Genomic DNA, 23,193 nt, shown 5'->3' on the forward strand with positions numbered 1-23,193 from the left:
TCTCTCCCCGAGGCCAGTCTTCGAAAAAACACAAGCTCGAGACACGGCTCGAGACAGCACAGGCGCACAACAGGCAGGAAAATAAATTTAAATTCTCGCCCCGTCGATTGACGGCCTGGTGCTGGTACCTTCCGCAACCAAAAGCAACAACATACTCCCGCATTGGATGCCGTGACCCACGGCAGTCATTAATAGGCTCGCACCAGTGATGTTTACATTTTGGCCAGGCAAGCGAAGAAGCAGCACGGCAGCAAAGGGGCATTTTTTCACCCACCGTAAGATGACCTTTTTTCTCTCTCCGAAACCGAAGAAAATAACTTTCCACGCGGTACTGATCGTTCCAGCGATCTGCATACGATCACCGCGTGAGGGGAAGATTCTTCGCTTACGCGGTGGCGCGGACCGAACCATTTATTTACCAGCGACCGACAGCAGTGCTAAGTGCTATACTTAATTAAATACTTCTTGAATGCCATGTTTACGTAAGCCGGCATTCACGCGCGATCGACAACCGAAGATGCTGGTGGCTTCCGCTACCGGGAAATGTCTCTGTTTACCGCTGCCGGAAGCGAAGAAACCACTTTTTAACAGCAGTACAGCAAGCAGGTTCGATAATTGTACGATTTATGGTGTGGTGTGTTTCAACGGTGCCTTCGCGGCACGTGCCATTAATGGGTTTTGATAGGTTAGCAGTGACCGTCGTAGAGATTGGGGTGTGTTCACACGTTTGTATTTAGAAAGACTCAAAGGATTCATCAGTCTTTAGGGCATCAGGAACTATGTATGTGTCTTAGATAAATATGTATCGCTGTGCATTAAACGGCCCAATGTGTAGAAAACGAAAAAATAAAGAATCGAAAAAACAATTTAACGACCAGTCGATTTTGCAACACAACTTTTACTTCTTGAGACAAATTAAAACGATGTTCTTTTGAACTTTTTTACTTCCAAAAGTCTGTATTCAAAATTTAGGCTATTTTCTGAGTAAAAAAGGCTTAAACTGTTACCAATTATTCGACGATTTCTAGTTGAATACTAAACATCTTCATTTGTCCATTGATGGATAGTCTTGTACCGCACACGAGGGGTCAATCCCTTATGGAATCATCAAATAAGGAAGCAAACATCAACGATAAATATTTAATGATGATGATAAATCTCACCAAATTCCACCCGGATAGTACGGCTATCCTATGGATACGTGTTCAGTATCATAAACTTCCTCTAACTTCCTCTAAGTGAACGGCCACAAATATCAATGCCCACTTGTGCCTCAGGATTCGCATTCGCTGCTAAGCTGGAGCCGCGAGCATCGCTTTGCTGTATGGACAGATCCTTAATGGTTCCTGATCGTACTGTGTCTGATCGAATTTTTTTCCCTGCTATGGATTTTCTAAAAATCTATTTGAATTATTTAGCATAGTAAATGAATAAGCATTTATTTATTAAGCAAATTGTTTGTCACATGGGCGGAAATAATAATAATTATACTATATTAATTAATTATATCATTATGTTTAATATAATAATTATATTAAACTATAAACTACAGCAAACTGAAAAAACCAGAAAGAAAGAAGAAGAGAAGAATGAAGATACAAAGAAAATGGAAAGGAGTAGTAAAAAGAAACACATTAATGAAGAACAAATGATGCCAGTCGAGAACAAAATACAGATAGAAAAATACTAAAGTAAAAACGTGTAGAAAAGGCTTTGCGTTGCCGGAAACGATCTAAAATGGGATCATTTGAGGCTTATCATGTGTGCCACGCCGTAATCGATAAAGATCACGCACGGTGCCGAAGGGAACGGAACGAAACATAAAGGCGAATAAGAGAGAGGAGGGACGGCGGGTCAGTAACTCCAACTAAAGAACCGCCGATAAATACAGCTTGAGCTACGGATCGACTAGATCCCAGTGAAGGAGGAAATCAGCATTGGAGCAACCAATAAGGCGCTTATAAAGGGTGCTTGCACCCTGTCAACTCGGACAGTAAAGATAATGGCTGAAGAACTCCATACAACGCTAATATATTCAAGTGTCGAGCAAACTAAGCCACTATAGAGTGCCCTAAAACAAAAGAGGATCAGACAGCTCTGTGGTTAAACGTTTAATAAGTCTACGTCGTGTAGATCAAATTCGAGATGCGGACGTCATAAGATAAGCATCGAGTCTCAGGTTCTTAAAGAACGGTAATATGATTCTACTAACAAATGAAGATGGTCAGCTGAACTCCTAGGGCGTCTAGGAATGTTAGCCAGATTGATTAGATCCACCGAGGAAACTGAAAACAACAAGAGGTTGTGTTATCTGATATTATCTGATCTGACATTATCTTCTACTAATTGTACTAAGTAATGTAATGTCCCGACTGAAACGCGAGGCCGATAGAATTGGATTGAGGATCAATGCGACGAAGACAAACTACCTGCTTGCCGGAGGCTCTGACCGTGATAGAGCCCGACTCGGAAGCGGATTATCAGTTGACGGCTGTTGAGAGTTCTGCTATCTTGGTACGATCGTAACTTCGGACAACAATATGTGCAGCGAAACCCGAAGGCGCATTGTTTAGGGAAATCGTGGCTACTACGGACTCCACAAACTCCTGCGATCTGGAAGACTCCAGCAACACACGAAATGCACGATATATCGCACACTGAAATGTCCGGCAATCCTCTACGGCTACGAGTCCTGGACTTTGCTAATGGAGGACGCCAAGAGCGAGTGCTAAGGATTATTTTTGACGGTGTGTGCGAGCAGGACGTGTGAAGATGAAGAATGAACCACGAGCTGGCTGAGCTGTTTGGCTGTGCAGATATCCTGACAGTTGTCAGGACCTTGAAGGATAGGATGGATGGGCCACGTGATGAGGATGCCGGACTCATGCCCCATCAGGAAGGTGATCGACAGCGATCCGTTCGGCACGAGGCGGAGAGGAGCACAGCGAGCTCGTTGGCTGAATCAGGTGGAGTCCATATGGATATGGATATGGAGTCCAATGGATATTGCAGTCCAGGACCTAGTTTCCTGGAAACGGATTTGCAGTCTAGCCATGTCTTCGCGACGCGCTCGACCATGAACAGGCCAAGAAGAAGAAGTCTTGAACTGCTACAAGGAGAAGACGTTACAATCATTATTTTTTCTATGCCATATATTTATTTATTTCTATGCATAACACGGCCTAACTCGCCGTTTTACACGAATAAAAGTTCAAAACAGGCAGAAGATGATTCAAAGCAAGCGTCATATGGTTCTTACATAGCTGTTAACAAATGTAATATAGGTTAGCACATAGTGATCCAGTAACGACCTCAGTAACGCGCTCCTCAGAAATTCCGTCGTATCAGATCATAAACAGCTCCTACAGATTACAAGTCTCAATCTACACCCATAGATATGTCGGTTACATCTTTAAGTAGTTTCAACATTAGCCAGTTTCAACTATCAACAGTTTCGAACATATCTTCAAACACTTAATACCTGTCTAGCCTTTATTCAGTTTCAACATTCAACAGTTTCGCACATATCTTCAAACACTTAATATCTGTCTAATCGTTTACAGTTATTCCACCAGCTTTCCTTACCATCGTTACATCTAAGATTAAATAGAAACCCGAATATACATGTAATTAATTGATAGATATGTATTGGAACAAGGTTATGGCGATATGATTTATAAATAATATTGCTATCGTTGAGCCGGTTTGGTTAATAAATTTTCAAGTGTTTCACTCTAATATGCTTTTCGCGGTCTCCACGCTGGCGAAACTTTCGATCACAATTCGGGCAGTCGTACGGCTTCTCTCCTGTGTGAATCCGTTGATGGTTCTTCAGTGCATCCGCCCTGTAAAACCGGCGGTCACACTCGCTACATGCGTGCCGCCGTTCGTTTCTATGTATTAGCCTGTGCTGATAGAATACGGACCCGGTGAGGAACCGTTTGTTACATTGGTCACATTTGTACGGCCGTTCCCCGGTATGGCACTTGCGAATGTGGTCGTTTAGATCTGGACGTATTGTGAACCGGCGTGTGCAGCCCCCGATGTTACAGGAGAACGGTTTAACACCATTGTGAAAGCGCAGGTGTTGCCAAAGATGGCTAGATTGCGTATAAGTTTTACCACATTGTTCGCACAAAAATTGACGGCCCTGAATCGGTTCTTTCGGAGTCTCACTCCTAATACGTTTAACCGTTGGTCGGTAAGTGGTGGGCGGATTCTCTGCCGCAGCACCATCATCGGGACTGGCAACGGAATGTTCTTCGGTACGATGCTGCAGCAATGCATATATATGATTGCAAGTGGCTCCACAAACTTCGCAGGCAAGCCACAACCTTTTCAATCGGTCAGCATGTACTGATATTGCATTAATCCGGCGTGGAAAATAGTGATGAGTGCTGTACCGATGTTCGTACAGCTCGGGCAGCGTTGAAAACAGCGACATACAAGCATTACAACTGTACATCACCGGTACGTTCAACAGGTATGTGGTACGAAAGTTGGTGTACTCGCAACACTGCTCCCGATGCTCCAGCACTGATTCCAGTTTGAAAAAGTTTAGCTTGCAGAATCGGCATGCGTAGCCGGAGGATGGCGAGTGATGCGCTTCATGATAGAATAATGACTCGCAGTCAGAGAAGCAAGCGTCACAAAATTCACATACTAGTGCCGTATGAATCGTCACAATGAATACCTGCTTCTGGAACATACTTCCAATATCGATGTCCTCGGGTGATGTGTTCATAAGCATAAGCTCCCAGTTGTAACGGATGGTATGAGCTTCGAATTGCTTGACCTCGGGAAAGATTTCTCCACATTCTTCACACTTCAGCACAATGTCAAACGTTTTTAGCTGCGGATGCTCCACAGCGGACCCTTCCTCCTTCGGCAGATCTGGAACGGAATTTTCTTCGTCAGCGTGGAATTTTTTCTTGTGCCGCTCCAGCCCGGTTGAGTATACGAATTTTCGCTTACAGTAATCGCAACTAAACTTTTTGCGCTTCAACGTTTTTACGTTCTTAATTTTCTGGCTGGGCTGTTGCAGAACATTTTGCCATGCTTGATTATTTTGCGCAAGCGTTTGTGTCAAGCCATCAATTAAAATTTGTCTCTTCTTTTCAACCATCTTGGTGCACTGCCGGTTTGCTAGCGAAATCATATATGAAGAATTGTTTTAAAAAAATCGCTCGGAAATATGTACCTATCCATAGAATTTAAATGATTTCTTACCTTTGTATTTTTGTGGTGTTACAAATTATAAGTACGCTTTTTCTTTGCAGACACGACTGACACTTGTTACTCCTGTGCTACGAATGATTTTGGATTGGCCAAGTTTAGTGTCAGCAAAGCACCGGGGAAAAAAATCTATGGTCACTACGATTGTCAGGTTGCCATAGACACGTGTCGAGTCTCTTCTCGCGTCTCGCTTTACCTGGTTTGATTGTTGTTTAGAAAGAGCGAGAAAGCATGAAAGTTGATTTGGCTAGTTGTACCACTGTACGCCTACTACGATTGTTTGATTTCTATTGATTCTGAAATCGACAATCTGGTGCAATGAACAAACTGACTAGTTTGGATGAAATCTGTTCAACGAGATTTAAACCATACCGATGACACACAAACTTGCATTTGGAAGATTTTTTTTCGTTAAACCACCCTTCCGGGTTTACATATCGCGAGTGCCGCAAAAAGCGCAACCGTTTGTAGCTATGCAATGCGATACACGTTTAATGTGCATTTTGTTATGGCATCATTCACAGTGAACCGGCAAATAACAATTCCAATAAAACGGATTTTTTTTATTTTTACATTTGTTTTATAAGAAATTTACTATAACTAGGTCACACGCAGAAGCTTGAAATCTTTGAGCGAGAAGTCCATACGATCTGAGCGTAACATCTCAGCAGCCATGAATGTCGTGACTGTTTCAACATAAAAACTGAAGAAAATTCACTGTTCAATGCTCTTCTTATTGATTAGGTACGAAAAATTAAATCTTCTGAAAGAAAATGTATACAATAAAGAAACCCTGATGGCTAAAATATGTCGTCCACATTCAAATTTTACTGTTTTAGAAATTAATCGTGGAGAATACTATGGGATAATGTATATGTTTGTGAAGCCTGAACTCTGAAGAACAGGAACAGAAAGTCGTAAAAAATATCAGTTAATACAAGCTGTACATCTTCATAATGGGCTTTTTGATTAAATTTTGGTATATTTTAATATAAAGTCGATAAATACACAATTGGTCAAAGAACAACCATATTGTTTATTAGATAAATCAACATTTTATTAGTTTACGTGATGATTATTCAACTGAACTACCTTTGAATGGGATGCATTGCCGTAGGTATTATTACAATATTTTTATCACTGAAAAATTATTAACAAAACACAGGCAATTATTCAGCAAACAACAAAAATACATCCTTGTAGATGTTAAATCTCAACGTAGAGGGGCGTGATTCCTCGATAGTAGCACACCGCTTCATTTCCATAGCGACCGCTTCAATGGTAACGGCGCTTGATCCGAACGTAGCCGCTTCTACATTCCCCAGATTTAGAGAATTATAGTCTTGAACTACTCGTTTGAATCCTAACGGAGCCTGAGGCACGGGGACGGACGATGTCTGGGGCCCTTTAATGAGGATGCCGGACTCATGGTCTAGCAAAACATAGCGGAGAGCATCAGGTGGAGATCGGATGCAGACGATGGATGGAGCACTCTGCAGCCCTGGACCGAGTTCCCCGGAAACTAGTTGGAGACCTGGCCATGTCATCGCGACGTGCTCGACTCTGAGCAAGCCAAGAAAAAGTAGAACTAAATGATTAATAGGTTTCATCTAAACGCAACAATTTTCTTTCAAGCACAGTTCTTTTTAAATAATACCTAAATCTAATCTAGAAAATCAATAACATGGACGAATGCAACAAACAGCGCGTGTACATGTTCCATCAATGAAATAAATGATCGCTGTTGAGATCAAGTGGACGATAGTATATTCTATTTCGACGTTAAAATTCATTCCATTTCACACCGTACGTAGCGGTTTAATGAAGCAAAAAAAAAATCCTTCACACCCTGGAACAGTTCGTATGGGGCGTCGGCACCAAGCAATAGGTTTTAAATGTTTGCACGTAATTCCGTAGGTTGAAAATAGTATACGGGCAACAAACTATTTTCAACATTCTGCTTGTTCATACGCCATGTGGCTGAGATGTACGGAAAATCAATCCAACAAAACCGTTAGCGAGATGAATGTCTCAACCTGGTTTACCATTCTTTTACGGCTTCCGTGACGTACAACCGACCTATGGCTGACCACCATCAGGTGAACTTTCCATCGCAAACGAAACATTTATGTCAACATTCAACCGTAGCAGAAGAATACGCTGACGTACGGACGACTTTTTGATTGACCCCATCCTGACCTAACCCACGGTGCAGAACTGTAGTTGCTACTTCGCACTAAAATACACACAGACACCAACCCGCCGTACCGTGTGCGTCCTCCCCGTCCAGCACGTACTAACAAAGGCCAACACAAAGTAGGAGAAACTTTGACATCGAACTTGTGCAACCGGACACCACAGATTGAGCCGACCAATGCCGGGGCAACGAGAAACAAATCCGAATCCGGTATGTCCGTTTGCACCCGTTGAACGCCACAGTACCGTAACCGTACGTATGTAAGTCACCCGATGCCGACCAGGATCGGAACGTGAAAGTCAACTTATCACCGGGCAAGATTTATGTTCCAGCGCTGCACACACGCTGCACTCACACGTTACTTCCTGGAACCGCTGTGGTTCAACAAATCCCGTAGAACTATCTTTCCCGAGCGTAAGGCATGACAAACGATAAAATGAGTAAAAAAGAAAAAGAAAAAGTCACAATACACGGACCACTAGCCGGACGGACCCGCAGAATATTGTCGACTGTAAATCACGAGCTCGAAATTGAACGGCAAAGACGGATGGGAAAACTGCTTTCGCGGTCCGTGGACATTCCACTGCCACCACTGACACATCGGCACAATGTAGGTAAAGTGTAGTTTGGGAAAAACCGTACCCGTGGACACTGGATAAACGGATGATGCATTTGATCCATTTAGATCGGTTCACTTTCGCCCAATTTATTGAGCAATATGTTGGAGCAGAGACGGTTCCTTTAGGAATCAGCAATAATGGTACGTACTATTTGTCCTTTCATTGTACAATAAATCAATTAGAATTTAAATAAAACTCGTTGTACAATTATTAATTTACCCTTACCGAATGCAACCGGGGAAAAAGGAAACATTTCTATACTAAGTAATACTGATACTAATACTCGGGGCTGGGAAATGAGCTTTACACCAATGTCCTTCTTAACATGCAGAACAAGTACCATTACCATTGGTGGCCTCCACCCCCCAAAAACCAGAGCGAGCTGGTTTACCGTGAAAGATTACTTTTTCACGGCCATGAACATTATGTTGACACTATAAATAAAGTGTCCTTCCGTCCATCCGTTGCTCGCGTTGTTACACAAAAGTTTGTTCATGAATAATTCCATTATTCACGCGTTAATATCTCCCTCCTGGCCATCAAAACGGTACCAGTGCCTGCCAGAGCAATTACATTCCATCACTCTTCGACTCCCTCGAGGGTGATATGGTACGTGTATTACTTTTTTTTCTGTATTCAAGTTTCCCCATTACCTGTAACCTGTAACGGGACAAAAAGGTATTATTTTCTGCAAAAGACGCGGTTCGAAAAACAAGGTCAGGGTTACAGGGTTATTCTTCGGAGTGTGCATTTCTCAACAAAGAAATTTATTATCTTTATCGTTCGATTTTTTTTTTCTCGCACTATTTTGTTTCGGTCAGTTCCATAAGAAACCATTGCGAACAAAGAATGTAAGCGGTCGTTACGCGCTGCCGTACCGGGACAAAGATTTGCTTCATTAGTGCTTTGACTTCATCAGTGACTGTTATCGTGGAAGGAAACTGGACGCCTTTTGCTATAATCTACAGCAAAGGTGAAACGGTTTAATAAGCTCATTGTATAAGATGTTTTAAGGTAATAAAGTGGAATATCCATACCTGTTGCAAAAGTTTCGTATTTTTGCTATTCGTAAACGGCAAACGTCCAAACAGTAGCGCGTAGATGATGACAGTCGACGCCCAAATGTCCGCCGGTATGGGATCGTACGGTTTCATCTGTAGTATCTCCGGGCTGGCGTATGCGTGGCTACCGCAGAACGTTGTCGACAGGTATGGTTCGATTAGGCTGGAAAGGGTAGTGCCTTCATCCCGCACCCGGCATGCGAATCCGAAATCAATCAACTTCACCTGATCCTTTGCATCAAGGACAACATTTTCCAGCTTGATGTCCCGATGGACAAAACCGCACGAGTGCATATATTGGATGGCTCCGATGATTTGCCCATAGTACCGTCGCACCCTTGGTTCCGCCAACGTTCGATTCGTGCGCATCAATTCCAGGAGTGTTCCATTTTCACCATATTGCATCACAATATAATACCTGCCGCCCCAAACACGAAACCAAACGTAGGAGGTACAGGAAGGTTTATTTTTAATTTAAAAAAAATCGTTTGGCACTATCTTAGAACCATGGTCAGCCAGTACGTACCTCATGTTGGTCTCTATTATTTCGTAAAAATGAATTATGTTTGGATGGCGCAATGTACGGATGACTTCCAATTCTCGTGGCACATGCTTTTGGGCAACATGTGCGGACGCACTTGTTTTGGACAAAATTTTTATAGCCACCTTTGCTTTTAATTTGGACCAGTACGCTGTCTACAAAGAAGAAATAGAGATTTTTTTTGGTTTAATAGGATAACCATGCAGAAAGCAAATACGACAATACCTTTACGGTGGCAAAGGTTCCCTGGCCAATAACATCTCCCACGATGTAGCCACTCTTTGCAAGGGTTTTTACCGGATCAGACGTACGGTGTTGGTTCTCCTGCAGGGCCTGATCCAGCCGCGTCTGCGTTTCTACCATCGTAACTGCAGGTTGGCAGACTTTGGAATGCGACGGTTTTATTATAAATATTGCTATTTTTTGTTCACTGTTTTAACTGCGCCAGCGGCTACAGAGAATAATTTAGAAATCCCTTCTTACTAGCCTAACTAAACCGAAAAATGAGAAGACACCATGACAACACCGGCTGTCAAAACTAGTATTTTTGTTGTTGTTGTTATATTAATCTGAAATCCTCGTTTCAAAGGCTCCTTTGATTGTGTGCGGAATGAGGCTGCTTTAGTTTGAAATGATTGTACGGCTGGTTTTTAATTTACGCAATTTAGGGTTGCATCTAGAAGGAAACGCATTTCGACGCATTATCGGAAAGTTATCTAGCTTGTAGGCATACCTACTTATAAGATTATTAATTTCTCACAAAAAAGACTAAAGTTTTCGTTTTCTTGTCATCTTCGTAAATGTTAGTATAACACGTGCGCAAGTTGTATTGATTCGTTTTATTATTATTATCATTTTCGAATGATCTTCATGATCACACCAGGCGTGAGATATTGGTTCACCGTATGGAACTAGAATGGGAACCATCGCGTGTACAAACAATGGTTGTTGCCGTGTGTAGGTGTGTGTGTGTATGTATGTGTGCCAAGCTGTTTCTCCCAATACTCGATGGTTTACCCAACCATGCTCGTGTAAATGATAAGCGTGTACAATGTATATAATACGATCAAAAAGGGATATTGTTTCTAGCCGGCCCAAAAATCTTGCAATCCGTTTCCATTTTCTTGGTTCATCGTGACTAAATAGGAGGTATGCATAGGTTTTGCATTGTAACTGTAGCTGGATTAAACCATGGGTGGTGTTACGTGTTTTTTTTAAAGCATTTGTGTGCATGGAAGTATTTACTGATGACAGGATAATATGGGTTGCATTTCTTTTTGAACGTGAGACAACTTTTTTTTTTGGGGGATTCTTGTAGCCGCGCCGGGCATTTCCTTCCTTCCATTAACACACGAGGACGCATAAAAAGTAAGCTCTTACACAAACGTATTGCGGCAAAGCGGCTACAGAACAAAACAAAAATACATAAGTAAAGCTGCATCACAGTGTCGTTCAATCGTTTGCCTTTACTTCTGTGGTATTCCTTTCTATTAAAAAAAAAAGCCTCGAAATTTTTTTGTTATGGCATTTGCCTGTATACGCGCCCTATCCGAAATGAGGATAATGTTCGAAAACAGGAATCTAATTTTGAACTGAAATACGCGCATAGTTAACGTTTTTGCATCCTGGTGATCCTAATGGTCAGGCGTTTCCTGCGCATATTTACTTTGTATTACAGCAAGCTAGCGCGTATAACTGTAGAATAAATAGGTTTCTATCTAATTGTATGTACATATGTACTTCTTATGCGTCTCTGCAACCCAGTACATTATAGCGATGCTAATTAAAATCGCATCAAGCGATCAACGAACCGACGACGATAGGCAGCAAAAATTAGCCAACCTTCGCGTCCGTTCGCATAAGCGTAAACAACAATACAAACTTATCTTAACTGAACTGTTTTTTTTTTCTTCTGTCACCATACCATTAATACACATGGCCATCGTTCTCTTCCTGTGCCTGCAAAACAAAGGTGAACGTAGTTGTTGGGGATCGGGGTATGTCCTTAACAAAATCACTGGCTAATCTACCAAGTGGGGATGAGCGCTTGTTTTATGTTTTAATCCCTGCAGCTACTGCTGACTAGCTCTAGCGGTCTGCGAAGTTTCCGCTCACCATACGCCTATCCGCTGGATCTTGATAATTCCACTCTTGTAGTACTGTGGTATACTGATCATGTGGTTCGTGTGCCGACCACGTGAAGGTTGCCGAAGAATGTTCACAATTTTTCCTGCAAAAAAACGAAAAATAAGCCAAAAATAGCACTACACTTCTACACGGGAAGGTGAACTACTAACACTTACCAAGAACATTCAGTGTGTGAAAGTGTTTGTGCTTAAAGTGAATAATTTGTCGCAAGTTTGTGTTAGCGGTCCATCGTTTCGCAATTTCACTGGAACATATTTCCACCGTTTCTGGCATATCCGAAAACGGGTGAAGCTGAAAACAAACGAGTACATTAGTAAGTACCTTAAGCTAATAACAATCCTACTGCAAAATCTCGCTACCTACCGGATAGTATTGGATATCCAATAGTTCATCATCACAGCTAGATTTGATGGCGTCGATCAGTTTCTTGTAGTTGCAGTCGCGCTTTGACATGTGAAGCAGATACTGCGGTATGGTCATCTTAGACGTGTCGACTTCGTACTGATCGTAAAAGTACTGTCGAAGCACCTCCTGATTCGGTGTAAGGCCAAAACATGTCTGAAAAAACGAATAGATCCATGAGCAACTTTCCCAAAGCCCACAATTATTTATTATAACCCTACCAAAGATTCCATTATTGTCAATAAGCTGCAGTTAAACGTGTGTATCGTTACACTCTGTTCCTCCTGCTGTATCTGAAAAAAAAATGAAGAAATTTTAATTTACCCAATATTACAAAAGGAACAGTTCCTATGAGACAATTCCACCTACCTTTTTAGCACGGACACGCGGTACTTGTTGATCGTACCAGCCAACATTTGCTTGTTCGTACCGTTCGGGTACGTTCGAGCTGCCCTTGCTTTGATAAAGATGATCACGCACCAAACCACCGGTGGGTGGCATTTCCTTTAGCGTGTTAATTTTATGCAACGTCTCATACACGATCTGTTCCGCACGCAGATCCAACAGCTCATCCACTACCACCGTTTGGTCGTCTTTCGGTAGCTCTCGATCTGATCCGGGGAAAAACCCTTGCTTTTCATAGGATCGCAAAGTACCATTCGATCGTCCCTTCGCTTCCTGCTTCGCGACATTACAAACGTTACAAAACCGTTGCCTAGTAGGATCTTGCTTCGTGCGCATCAGGAACTCCTGTTCTGCACAGTCCAAACAGTGCATTTCCTCTTCTACCGCCTCTTGCAAGCCCTTAGATCGTTTGCTAGCACCAAACTCTGCAGATTTGTAGTAAAAGGGTGTACACTGTTGGTAACGGTGCGATGTCTCGTCTAAAGCTGGCCCGTCCGGTTGTAAGGTAAGCTCTAGTCGAAGATTCTTTGAGTTCGATAAACCTTCTCGTTCGGTCGGTGTGGAACGTTCCATCAGGAGGGGAACATTTTTTGGAATGGCACCCGTTTTTTGAGCTTCTAGTCGGTTCACGATAGGTTCGGGAGGGATGCTGCGTTCCATAACATCCGCATGTTGTACCCGTTGATCGTGAAGAGCGGTTGCTTTGGACTCATCTACCAGCGATGTCAGCGATTCTACTGGAGCTGCCAATAGCGATCGTGTGTCATTTGATTCTGGTACACGATGTAAACCCGTTTCATTTCCTTTCTGTGCTGATTCATTTTCCATTGGAGATGGTCCCGTTTCTGGTTGTATCAAATTATGTTGCATCACCGTAGGGGACCGTGTAACGATTGGAGACGATCGCGTTCCGTTCCCTACGTTCTCCTGTCCGTGTTGCCCTTCCGAGGGCCTTGATACGCCAGCAAACTTATCATCGTCCAAACCGAGCATAAAATCTGACTGTCGGTTAAAATTTTCCATCTCCGAGCTGGGTTCGGGATCGAAATCCATCTCGAGAAAATCCGTCTCGTCGTCCGGTGGTAAATCACCCTGCAGCTCTAACAGCTGGCCGACAGCACCGTCCGGTTCCCCACCACGGTACGCATAGATGCAGTCATCCGACGTGGACGCATTATCGTCGTCGGAGTAGGCGTTATTCGGTAGTAGAATGATTTCTTCAATTAAACCATTCTCGCTCACATACGATAGGTTGCCGAGTGAATTGTTTTCCGAAAAGTCTCCTTCGTCGGGTGGACAGGAATCGTCGGTACCGTTAAAATTGGGAACTTCCGCTTCTACTCGACATGATTCCTCGTCGGGAGGTTCTTCCGTACCATTGGACGCCGTATCTACATTGGGTGGAACGTAACCGTTGCTCTCGTGCACACTGGATAAGGGAGTTCGTAGGTGGTCCGTGCCTGTTCGGTTTATGGTAGGAGTAAAGCTAGTGACGTTGCTAGTGGCCGTAGTAAAAAATTCAACGGATGATTGCAGGGTCGGTAGCAACCGTTCGGATGGTGGGTCACTGCCAGCAGAGACGGATGAGGATGATTGGTTAAAAATGGACGAGATGTGACGGGAAGATCCTGAAAGTTGTGAAAAAAAAAGACAAAAACACAATTTTAATTAAATTTCTTAGCCATACTTCGCGTACCATAGAACTGCGTATTCGTTTTTAGCTTAATTCTTCTACCAAAAATGATCTCTACAAATGGATTAGCATTTCTTACCATTTTCCACCAGAACTTTATCTTTCACCGGCGATTCATTAGAAGGTACGCCATTCTGCTGGGGCAACGTTGCGGGCAGGCTATCGTCCTGCACCATTCCGGATACTCGATCATGCACCGGAGGCATAAGATTTTCCTGTTCGATTAGGTTGTTGTTGTTGAACTGATTCTGGTACTTTGCAGCAGAGACCACCTTGGCAATGCGGTCCGTTCCAATGACCACGGTAAGGCCACCACTAACGCCTCGACCACCGTTGCTGTAACAGCACTCCTTGTTCTTGTTGCTATCCATCGCCGGATGCGGAATCAGTTGTGAGCGCCGGTGACCCTTGGCCCAGTCCCCGGGCTGTTGGGACGGAGCGCGTCACTTTACGGTAACAAAGAACGCTATTTACGGTCGTGAATACTGCACTGTATCATCTGAGTGCCACCACTTGCGGGACACGTTCTATTCGGCTGTTTGTAACAGTATGTATGATGTAATATTGTTTATTTTAGAAAACATAAACTACGCGTTTATCCCCCACACGGCTTCGTACTGCTATGCAGCACAGGGGGCAGCCGCAACGACACGGAAGTGGTGTGGTGCGTCGTTGGAAATTCACCCTAATTCGATACCAATTTACGGATGTTTCCACTCACGGCAATTGTTTCTACCGGCAGTGTTTGCTACACCGGGTGACGAATGCAACAGTAGGCTAGCCATTCACTCCACAATCTCGATGCAAACCGATTCGTACAACGCTGCTACTGCTGCTTGGATGATGTACTTTACTTGCACCTGGACACAGTGTTTTTCTATACAAATGTCGTCATCCGGATTTACGCCGTTTTTCGTACCGATCGCCAAATGACGTAGGCACAAAGAGTTGCAAGAAAAAACAGGAGATATCTTCGGGAGGTTCACAAGAAATGCAATTTGCTGATCACCGTGCGCCGCAAGCGAAAATGTTTGCGACGAAATGTATTGTTGTTCTTTCTCTTTCCGATCGTATTTTTTCTTTGTTTTGTTCCAAACGTCATACTGACAGTACGTTTTCGCCGTCTGCTCTTTATCGACGCAAGCGCTCTCTATAGGGAGATTTTATACCTACAAGATTTGCTTTGGGTTTGATGGAAAGCGGAAAATCTTTTCTCAGTATGCTGTGTTTTTTGGGATAATCGGTATTCTTTTCAAAATGCCGGAAACTCATCAACAGAATTTAGCCGTTTATGTGCTATGCATTTTGCTTGCATGTTTCACCGTGTTTCAGGTTTATATTAGTGAAAACTCCAAACAACTGCACGGTCGAATTGAGGCCAGCAAAGAGGTATGATAGGCAAAATTTTTCCATCGCTACATTTTACTTAGGTATGTTTACTTCACGCTTTTGCCGAAACAGCCGGGACTGTTGGAGCAAAACAAAGATATAGAACTTCACAGGAGAACTGGTGCGAATAGTGAATCAAATGTGCAGTGTTTTAAAGAAATGGAAGTGCTCAACGAAAGAATATTGCTCCTGGAACAGCTCAACTTTGATAAACTTGGACCGACTGATTATGCTGCTCGTGTTTTTGGTGGAGAGGTTTTGTCGGCAGTTACAACATCACGGCACCGTCATGGCTCCATCCTGAGCAGAATGCGAAACATGATATCGTCTATATACGACAACTATTATCAAATGCAGTGCATTATACAGGTGATGTTTAAATTTCATCCTTTGCTAGAAATGTTTACATTTTCAAAACGATATTTTTTTTAGGACTGTGGTTCTTGTTACGCTTTGGAGGGGAGCTCAGGAACGATTGTGCTTAAGCTGGTAAAGAATGTATACTTGAATGCTATTACAATTGAACACATCCCGAAATCATCATTACCCGCCAAAATGGAAGCTTACAGCGCTATAAAAGAATTTTCTGTTTGGGTACGGAGGTTTACCGATTAGAAACATCTCAAACGGTCATAATAGTTTTGCTTTCTATTCTCAGGGCACAAACAATCCAAGCAGTACAGTAAAGGAAACCTATTTCGGTACATTCAGCTTCGATTATATGACAACATTTTTAGAAACGTTTGTGTTTGAGTTGGACCAAGACATGCCTAGCATTCGTTTCGTACGAATCGACATTCATTCCAATCACGGTGAAAACTTTACTTGCATCTACCGGTAAAGAGATATGTTTGTGTACGGTTTGATCACAAAATAATGGATAGTTACAATATTTACAGGATTCGTATTCACGGAACGCCAGAATAGTAACAACCTGTTAGATTGGAAGAAAAAATAGATGCATTCAGGATTTGAAGTTAGAACTTTGTACAAAGCAAAGTCTTGGCAGCTGAGTTTTTTTAGCATTCTTCATTTTTTTATTTTAATTTTTGCGAATTTCTAAAACTCGTTATGGTTGATTTACTAAATACAATTTTGCCATTTTTCCCTTAAGTTATTAACTACTGTTTACAATACTTTTTGTCTAACGACCAAAGTATAGTAGATAATGAATATCTAGAATCAATTTTCTACCAAGCGTGTGTAAATAAAGCACAGTTATAAGCTCTCGATAACCTCCAAACGAGTTCTTCCAGTGCGGTTCGGTTTATTTTACGGAATTCCTCTGTTTGTATTTCCATAAATACTCCTTTAGATATGGCCAAAGAACATCCCACAGTGCCAGCATCAAACCCAAGCAAAAAGTTTCGACTTGTCAAGAGCAAATGACAGAACGTCTCCCTCTAAAAAATATTCCGTGCCTGCTCGCACTGACACTGAGCGAAAGACGGTCAGAAAGCTCGAGTCGAGTCTGATGAGTTTTCTCATGCTGTTCGCTTCTCTTGGGTTATGCCCTCCTGCTCGTACTCACGCTCGTTCTACCGTCGATGCAAAAGTGTACAATCCGTGCGGTTGTCAGACTGCTCCAAACACCAACAACACCAACAAATGCATTGGTTTACAACAACAAATCGAAGCTACCCGAATTGTTCGCGGGATCGTATACAGAATCGCTGACGAATCGCTGTACATTTGCTTTCCTAATTTTTATCATTATTATTAACATAATTATTAGTCCATATTATGAGAGGCGAATGCACCAAGACATCACACAAAAATAAAACAACAGCTCATGCTCATGTGTCGAAGCTGTTGCTGTTTTCTACCACGATTTTGTTATGAGCTAATAGACGTTTTGGGCGTTGGAATCCGATTTGATTATACGACCGTGAAATAAAGAACCACCAAAGTACTAGTTCGTCATATGCTCACACTGCAGAATTATTCCAACATTTGTATCATGCGTATACGTCGTATCATATGCATGGAAGCTGTGGATGATAAAACAGTCGTGAGTAGTCAAAAACTGGAACGAAAAACAATAGTGTTTCGTGATCCCAATGATTCAAACGATATTTTATCTTAAGGAATGTATGCATGGCTTGTCGTTCAGACCCATCGTCAAATGATCAACCGATGAAATAATGCGCAAACTATGTATGACAAGACGTTCTGACGAACGTACCACAGCTTCACACGGTTGTGGAATAATAGTCATAACAGATTGAACAATACAATTAAAACAACATTGGAATTGATTGTGAATTGAAATATCTACACACAGCTATGTTGTGTTAATGTAGCTCTGCTTATGTTTCTTAACATATTTTGGAACACGTTACAGCTTTCTTTGTATTGTGAAAGATAAACAGCTGTATCAGTTTAATATGTCTAATAATTCTATTTGCATTTCTCTTAATATAAATCGATTGCGTGGCCAGTGTTCCTCGAAGCATTCTTCTAATGCTTGTCTTTGCCGGCCAGAGTTGCTGATCACAACATTTCATTTGCCATCGATCCTTTCATTCAATTGCTCATTGCATTGCATTGCACCAGCTAAGTCCGTGAGCCAAACTGTTTCTGTTGGATGCGACCGTAGCGACACTTCCTGGAAAACTAATATTAAGTACAAAACATATCACAACACAGCTAAACGTAACATGGAACACCTGGAACATTCTCTAGCGTTTCCTTCTTACCAGCAATCGATGCCGTGCGAAAGATGCTCAGACACTTTAAATAAAAAGCGCGTGTAGAAATTGAAACGCAATGAAACATTTAACAGTACACTGTACATTAACGTACTTCGCGACATCTGTAATGATCCTATTCGGTATCAAGCAAGAGCGAAGAATATGTACGATTGATAATGTTCTGGTATGGCTTTGCATATTAGATGTCACGAAAGCCTACAAAAAAGGTATGTTTATTTTAACAACAAACCCATACATAATTCAACAAATATCATTGTAAAATCGTCACACTAAAGCTACGTAAAAACGGTCCGTGTGCGAGGATCGCCATTCTATGTTGAAAAATAAAAACACTCGTACAAAAAACACCAACCTAAAAATCATTATTGCTCAGATCAGTCCACAACATGTTGATGCATCGCGCACGAAGCACCACCAGCAATAGAACCATAACAGAACAGCTGATGGTACTTCGTTCGAAGCATCGCACGTAGAACAAAACCTGGTCCGTATCAATCCTTTTGGCGCCAAATTGTTGGTGCCATCGGTTCGCGGACGCTTGAAACACCACGGTAAATTGCCTCCAAATGTAAGTCTGGGATCGATTCCCGATATTTCCTACCATTACTATCTTTGCAGAAAACACACATGGGCGAGCTGGCAATATCACTCCAGTATATGACTAATCATACTTACCCTTGCGCACATGACGCGAGGATACCCTAACCTTGAAATAATAGTACGGTCTAAATCCTATACCACTAGTCAAAACGAAACAAACCGACAAGCCATAGGCAGAACGAACGAACAAACGCGATGCAAGACACACCAGCGCAGAACAGAACTCGCGAATCGAACAAATTGTAGAATTAGCAGGAGCAAGCAAGAGAAAAAAAAGACGGTCGATCGCCACACATAAAAAAATAATGTGGCAACGGCTGTGACAAGCTTTTTTGCTTTAATTTTGAAATTGAGCTTTTTGCTAGACATCCGCACGATGACAGCAAAAATCCTGCAGTCCTCCTGCTGTTTGTACGAGACTGACTGATTGTCGGAACAAATAGCGGAAAACGTTTCGGTATACGAAAAATAGGACGCAACTTTTGCCGAAACTCATACAAAACGTCAGATTGGGAAACAACATTTCGTTAAAAACTGGGCATTTTGACACTTTCGTTGAAATATGCTCTTCCCAATCTGACGTTTTGTATGAGTTTCGGCAAAAGTTGCGTCCTATTTTTCGTATACCGAAACGTTTTCCGCTATTTGTTCCGACAATCAGTCAGTCTCGTACAAACAGCAGGAGGACTGCAGGATTTTTGCTGTCATCGTGCGGATGTCTAGCAAAAAGCTCAATTTCAAAATTAAAGCAAAAAAGCTTGTCACAGCCGTTGCCACATTATTTTTTTATGTGTGGCGATCGACCGTCTTTTTTTTCTCTTGCTTGCTCCTGCTAATTCTACAATTTGTTCGATTCGCGAGTTCTGTTCTGCGCTGGTGTGTCTTGCATCGCGTTTGTTCGTTCGTTCTGCCTATGGCTTGTCGGTTTGTTTCGTTTTGACTAGTGGTATAGGATTTAGACCGTACTATTATTTCAAGGTTAGGGTATCCTCGCGTCATGTGCGCAAGGGTAAGTATGATTAGTCATATACTGGAGTGATATTGCCAGCTCGCCCATGTGTGTTTTCTGCAAAGATAGTAATGGTAGGAAATATCGGGAATCGATCCCAGACTTACATTTGGAGGCAATTTACCGTGGTGTTTCAAGCGTCCGCGAACCGATGGCACCAACAATTTGGCGCCAAAAGGATTGATACGGACCAGGTTTTGTTCTACGTGCGATGCTTCGAACGAAGTACCATCAGCTGTTCTGTTATGGTTCTATTGCTGGTGGTGCTTCGTGCGCGATGCATCAACATGTTGTGGACTGATCTGAGCAATAATGATTTTTAGGTTGGTGTTTTTTGTACGAGTGTTTTTATTTTTCAACATAGAATGGCGATCCTCGCACACGGACCGTTTTTACGTAGCTTTAGTGTGACGATTTTACAATGATATTTGTTGAATTATGTATGGGTTTGTTGTTAAAATAAACATACCTTTTTTGTAGGCTTTCGTGACATCTAATATGCAAAGCCATACCAGAACATTATCAATCGTACATATTCTTCGCTCTTGCTTGATACCGAATAGGATCATTACAGATGTCGCGAAGTACGTTAATGTACAGTGTACTGTTAAATGTTTCATTGCGTTTCAATTTCTACACGCGCTTTTTATTTAAAGTGTCTGAGCATCTTTCGCACGGCATCGATTGCTGGTAAGAAGGAAACGCTAGAGAATGTTCCAGGTGTTCCATGTTACGTTTAGCTGTGTTGTGATATGTTTTGTACTTAATATTAGTTTTCCAGGAAGTGTCGCTACGGTCGCATCCAACAGAAACAGTTTGGCTCACGGACTTAGCTGGTGCAATGCAATGCAATGAGCAATTGAATGAAAGGATCGATGGCAAATGAAATGTTGTGATCAGCAACTCTGGCCGGCAAAGACAAGCATTAGAAGAATGCTTCGAGGAACACTGGCCACGCAATCGATTTATATTAAGAGAAATGCAAATAGAATTATTAGACATATTAAACTGATACAGCTGTTTATCTTTCACAATACAAAGAAAGCTGTAACGTGTTCCAAAATATGTTAAGAAACATAAGCAGAGCTACATTAACACAACATAGCTGTGTGTAGATATTTCAATTCACAATCAATTCCAATGTTGTTTTAATTGTATTGTTCAATCTGTTATGACTATTATTCCACAACCGTGTGAAGCTGTGGTACGTTCGTCAGAACGTCTTGTCATACATAGTTTGCGCATTATTTCATCGGTTGATCATTTGACGATGGGTCTGAACGACAAGCCATGCATACATTCCTTAAGATAAAATATCGTTTGAATCATTGGGATCACGAAACACTATTGTTTTTCGTTCCAGTTTTTGACTACTCACGACTGTTTTATCATCCACAGCTTCCATGCATATGATACGACGTATACGCATGATACAAATGTTGGAATAATTCTGCAGTGTGAGCATATGACGAACTAGTACTTTGGTGGTTCTTTATTTCACGGTCGTATAATCAAATCGGATTCCAACGCCCAAAACGTCTATTAGCTCATAACAAAATCGTGGTAGAAAACAGCAACAGCTTCGACACATGAGCATGAGCTGTTGTTTTATTTTTGTGTGATGTCTTGGTGCATTCGCCTCTCATAATATGGACTAATAATTATGTTAATAATAATGATAAAAATTAGGAAAGCAAATGTACAGCGATTCGTCAGCGATTCTGTATACGATCCCGCGAACAATTCGGGTAGCTTCGATTTGTTGTTGTAAACCAATGCATTTGTTGGTGTTGTTGGTGTTTGGAGCAGTCTGACAACCGCACGGATTGTACACTTTTGCATCGACGGTAGAACGAGCGTGAGTACGAGCAGGAGGGCATAACCCAAGAGAAGCGAACAGCATGAGAAAACTCATCAGACTCGACTCGAGCTTTCTGACCGTCTTTCGCTCAGTGTCAGTGCGAGCAGGCACGGAATATTTTTTAGAGGGAGACGTTCTGTCATTTGCTCTTGACAAGTCGAAACTTTTTGCTTGGGCTTGACGTTTAGTTTCGTTAAAACATGGATGTTTTGTAGCAAAATGTATTTATAAAAAAATAGCTACAATAAAGACGCGACGAGAATTTCTGTGCCAAGTGTTTTTGTAAGAATGTGTTGTTTATGTGGTTAATTTTCGAGCTTTTCAGATAGGCTAAGGGTTGGCGATTATTAGGGTAAACACCCCTGAGTGTTTTATAGAAGTTCGGAAAACCCGTCCCGCGTCGTAAACGCCTTTGAGGTGGCTGTGTTATTGTTCCCGTTCCAAGCACCTTCACGCGAAAATCGGCTGTTGCTTAATTGATTTGTGTACACGTTTTGTTTGTTTTATGTGATTCTGTGATTCGGTGTGCTCCGTAAAAGATTGATACCTATACAGTGCAGTGGCTGCATAATCGGGTGCGGTAACACGCGTGCATGATTCATCCCAGTTTGTTGGAAAACTCGGAAAAGCGCATCCGCGACAACGTCGACGGCAACAACGACGACAACAACGGAGAGAACTATGGTCAACACAATGGAAAGCTCGTACGCAACGATGTCAAACATTTCGCAGCACACAGAAAACTTCCCACTGCCAGGTATGTCGCGACCTCGATAGACACCTAATACCAGCCAAGGGGAGCCACGCTCCCTACTTGCATCGAGGGCTTGCCACCCTTTTTCCCTTTTTTTTTATTCGCTTTTGTTTGCTATTCAGCCTCCGGTACGGTAGCATTAGTTTGTGCTGGTGCTTGGTGTCTGTTATTATGCCCCGTAAGGGTTGTGCAGAAACAGGCCGATGCCGCCACGGGCCGTGCAATGCCCCGTAATTAACGTGAGCGTAATTGCCTGCCGGTCGCCTATACGATGAGGCTTAACACGGGTCAGCTTGCTTACCTTGCGACCGACATTGCAAAGTATGACTGTTACGTACCCATCAGGCGTTTCACTTTTTTCGCCAACCTTTCCATTCCGGCGCTTCTCGGGGGCAAACAAATGTCTACATCTACGGGGCTGTTCTGTTAGAACTTAATTTAACCCTTCTACGATAAGAATATTCGATGCCAAAGCTACCCAGAAGCCGTTACCATGACAACCGAGGGATGAATTTTTGACACATGAGAACTTCAGTAAATATTGAAATCTTTTGCTTGTTTTGG

The 23,193-nt window shown here is 42.3% G+C and overlaps 5 protein-coding genes across 5 annotated transcripts in view; 2 read left to right on the forward strand and 3 right to left on the reverse strand.

Moving 5' to 3' along the window:
* Nucleotides 1-1,546: 1,546 nt before the first annotated feature.
* Nucleotides 1,547-5,125, reverse strand: LOC125774943 (zinc finger protein 254-like). The gene is made up of 2 exons (XM_049445316.1): nt 4,404-5,125; nt 1,547-1,556 (listed from the first exon to the last, which is right to left on the reverse strand). The coding sequence occupies exons 1-2, from the start codon at nt 5,123-5,125 to the stop codon at nt 1,547-1,549; spliced, it is 732 nt and encodes a 243-aa protein (XP_049301273.1).
* Nucleotides 5,126-8,288: 3,163 nt separating this feature from the next.
* Nucleotides 8,289-10,379, reverse strand: LOC125766355 (testis-specific serine/threonine-protein kinase 4-like). Its single transcript, XM_049432221.1, has 4 exons — nt 9,880-10,379; nt 9,640-9,809; nt 9,090-9,531; nt 8,289-9,014 (listed from the first exon to the last, which is right to left on the reverse strand). Exons 1-4 carry the CDS (start codon nt 10,015-10,017, stop codon nt 8,856-8,858), a joined length of 909 nt encoding a protein of 302 aa, XP_049288178.1. The 5' UTR covers nt 10,018-10,379; the 3' UTR covers nt 8,289-8,855.
* A 95-nt stretch (nt 10,380-10,474) lies between these two features.
* LOC125766313 (uncharacterized) lies at nt 10,475-15,444 on the reverse strand. The gene is made up of 6 exons (XM_049432138.1): nt 14,382-15,444; nt 12,574-14,237; nt 12,426-12,497; nt 12,166-12,360; nt 11,958-12,093; nt 10,475-11,884 (listed from the first exon to the last, which is right to left on the reverse strand). The coding sequence occupies exons 1-6, from the start codon at nt 14,671-14,673 to the stop codon at nt 11,766-11,768; spliced, it is 2,478 nt and encodes an 825-aa protein (XP_049288095.1). The 5' UTR covers nt 14,674-15,444; the 3' UTR covers nt 10,475-11,765.
* Nucleotides 15,436-16,812, forward strand: LOC125766361 (SUN domain-containing protein 3). Its single transcript, XM_049432230.1, has 5 exons — nt 15,436-15,691; nt 15,764-16,060; nt 16,124-16,285; nt 16,350-16,528; nt 16,591-16,812. Exons 1-5 carry the CDS (start codon nt 15,560-15,562, stop codon nt 16,616-16,618), a joined length of 798 nt encoding a protein of 265 aa, XP_049288187.1. The 5' UTR covers nt 15,436-15,559; the 3' UTR covers nt 16,619-16,812.
* Nucleotides 16,813-22,057: 5,245 nt separating this feature from the next.
* The window catches only part of LOC125766319 (cytohesin-1), a 52,835-nt gene continuing 51,699 nt past the window's right edge, over nt 22,058-23,193 (forward strand). Inside the window, exon 1 of the mRNA XM_049432156.1 lies at nt 22,058-22,632. Within this exon, the coding sequence (XP_049288113.1) occupies nt 22,557-22,632 (76 nt within the window). The 5' untranslated portion in view covers nt 22,058-22,556. The remainder of the gene's footprint in view (nt 22,633-23,193) is intronic.

This window comes from Anopheles funestus, chromosome 2RL (assembly GCF_943734845.2).
Source record: "Anopheles funestus chromosome 2RL, idAnoFuneDA-416_04, whole genome shotgun sequence".
Classification (NCBI taxonomy): domain Eukaryota; kingdom Metazoa; phylum Arthropoda; class Insecta; order Diptera; family Culicidae; genus Anopheles; species Anopheles funestus.

What these genes read in the sequence shown, in the direction of transcription:
- LOC125774943 (XM_049445316.1), bottom strand. Translation starts at nt 5,125, where the DNA reads ATGGTTGAAAAGAAGAGACAAATTTTAATTGATGGCTTGACACAAACG.
- LOC125766355 (XM_049432221.1), bottom strand. Translation starts at nt 10,017, where the DNA reads ATGGTAGAAACGCAGACGCGGCTGGATCAGGCCCTGCAGGAGAACCAA. An exon ending in ATAATAGAGACCAACATGAG is followed by an intron (nt 9,532 to 9,639) that starts GTACGTACTGGC and finishes TTGGGGCGGCAG; the next exon opens with GTATTATATTGTGATGCAAT. An exon ending in ATACGAAACTTTTGCAACAG is followed by an intron (nt 9,015 to 9,089) that starts GTATGGATATTC and finishes CCTTTGCTGTAG; the next exon opens with ATTATAGCAAAAGGCGTCCA.
- LOC125766313 (XM_049432138.1), bottom strand. Translation starts at nt 14,673, where the DNA reads ATGGATAGCAACAAGAACAAGGAGTGCTGTTACAGCAACGGTGGTCGA. An exon ending in TAAAGTTCTGGTGGAAAATG is followed by an intron (nt 14,238 to 14,381) that starts GTAAGAAATGCT and finishes CACAACTTTCAG; the next exon opens with GATCTTCCCGTCACATCTCG. An exon ending in TGACAATAATGGAATCTTTG is followed by an intron (nt 12,361 to 12,425) that starts GTAGGGTTATAA and finishes TCGTTTTTTCAG; the next exon opens with ACATGTTTTGGCCTTACACC.
- LOC125766361 (XM_049432230.1), top strand. Translation starts at nt 15,560, where the DNA reads ATGCCGGAAACTCATCAACAGAATTTAGCCGTTTATGTGCTATGCATT. An exon ending in TAAAAGAATTTTCTGTTTGG is followed by an intron (nt 16,286 to 16,349) that starts GTACGGAGGTTT and finishes TTCTATTCTCAG; the next exon opens with GGCACAAACAATCCAAGCAG. An exon ending in AACTTTACTTGCATCTACCG is followed by an intron (nt 16,529 to 16,590) that starts GTAAAGAGATAT and finishes CAATATTTACAG; the next exon opens with GATTCGTATTCACGGAACGC.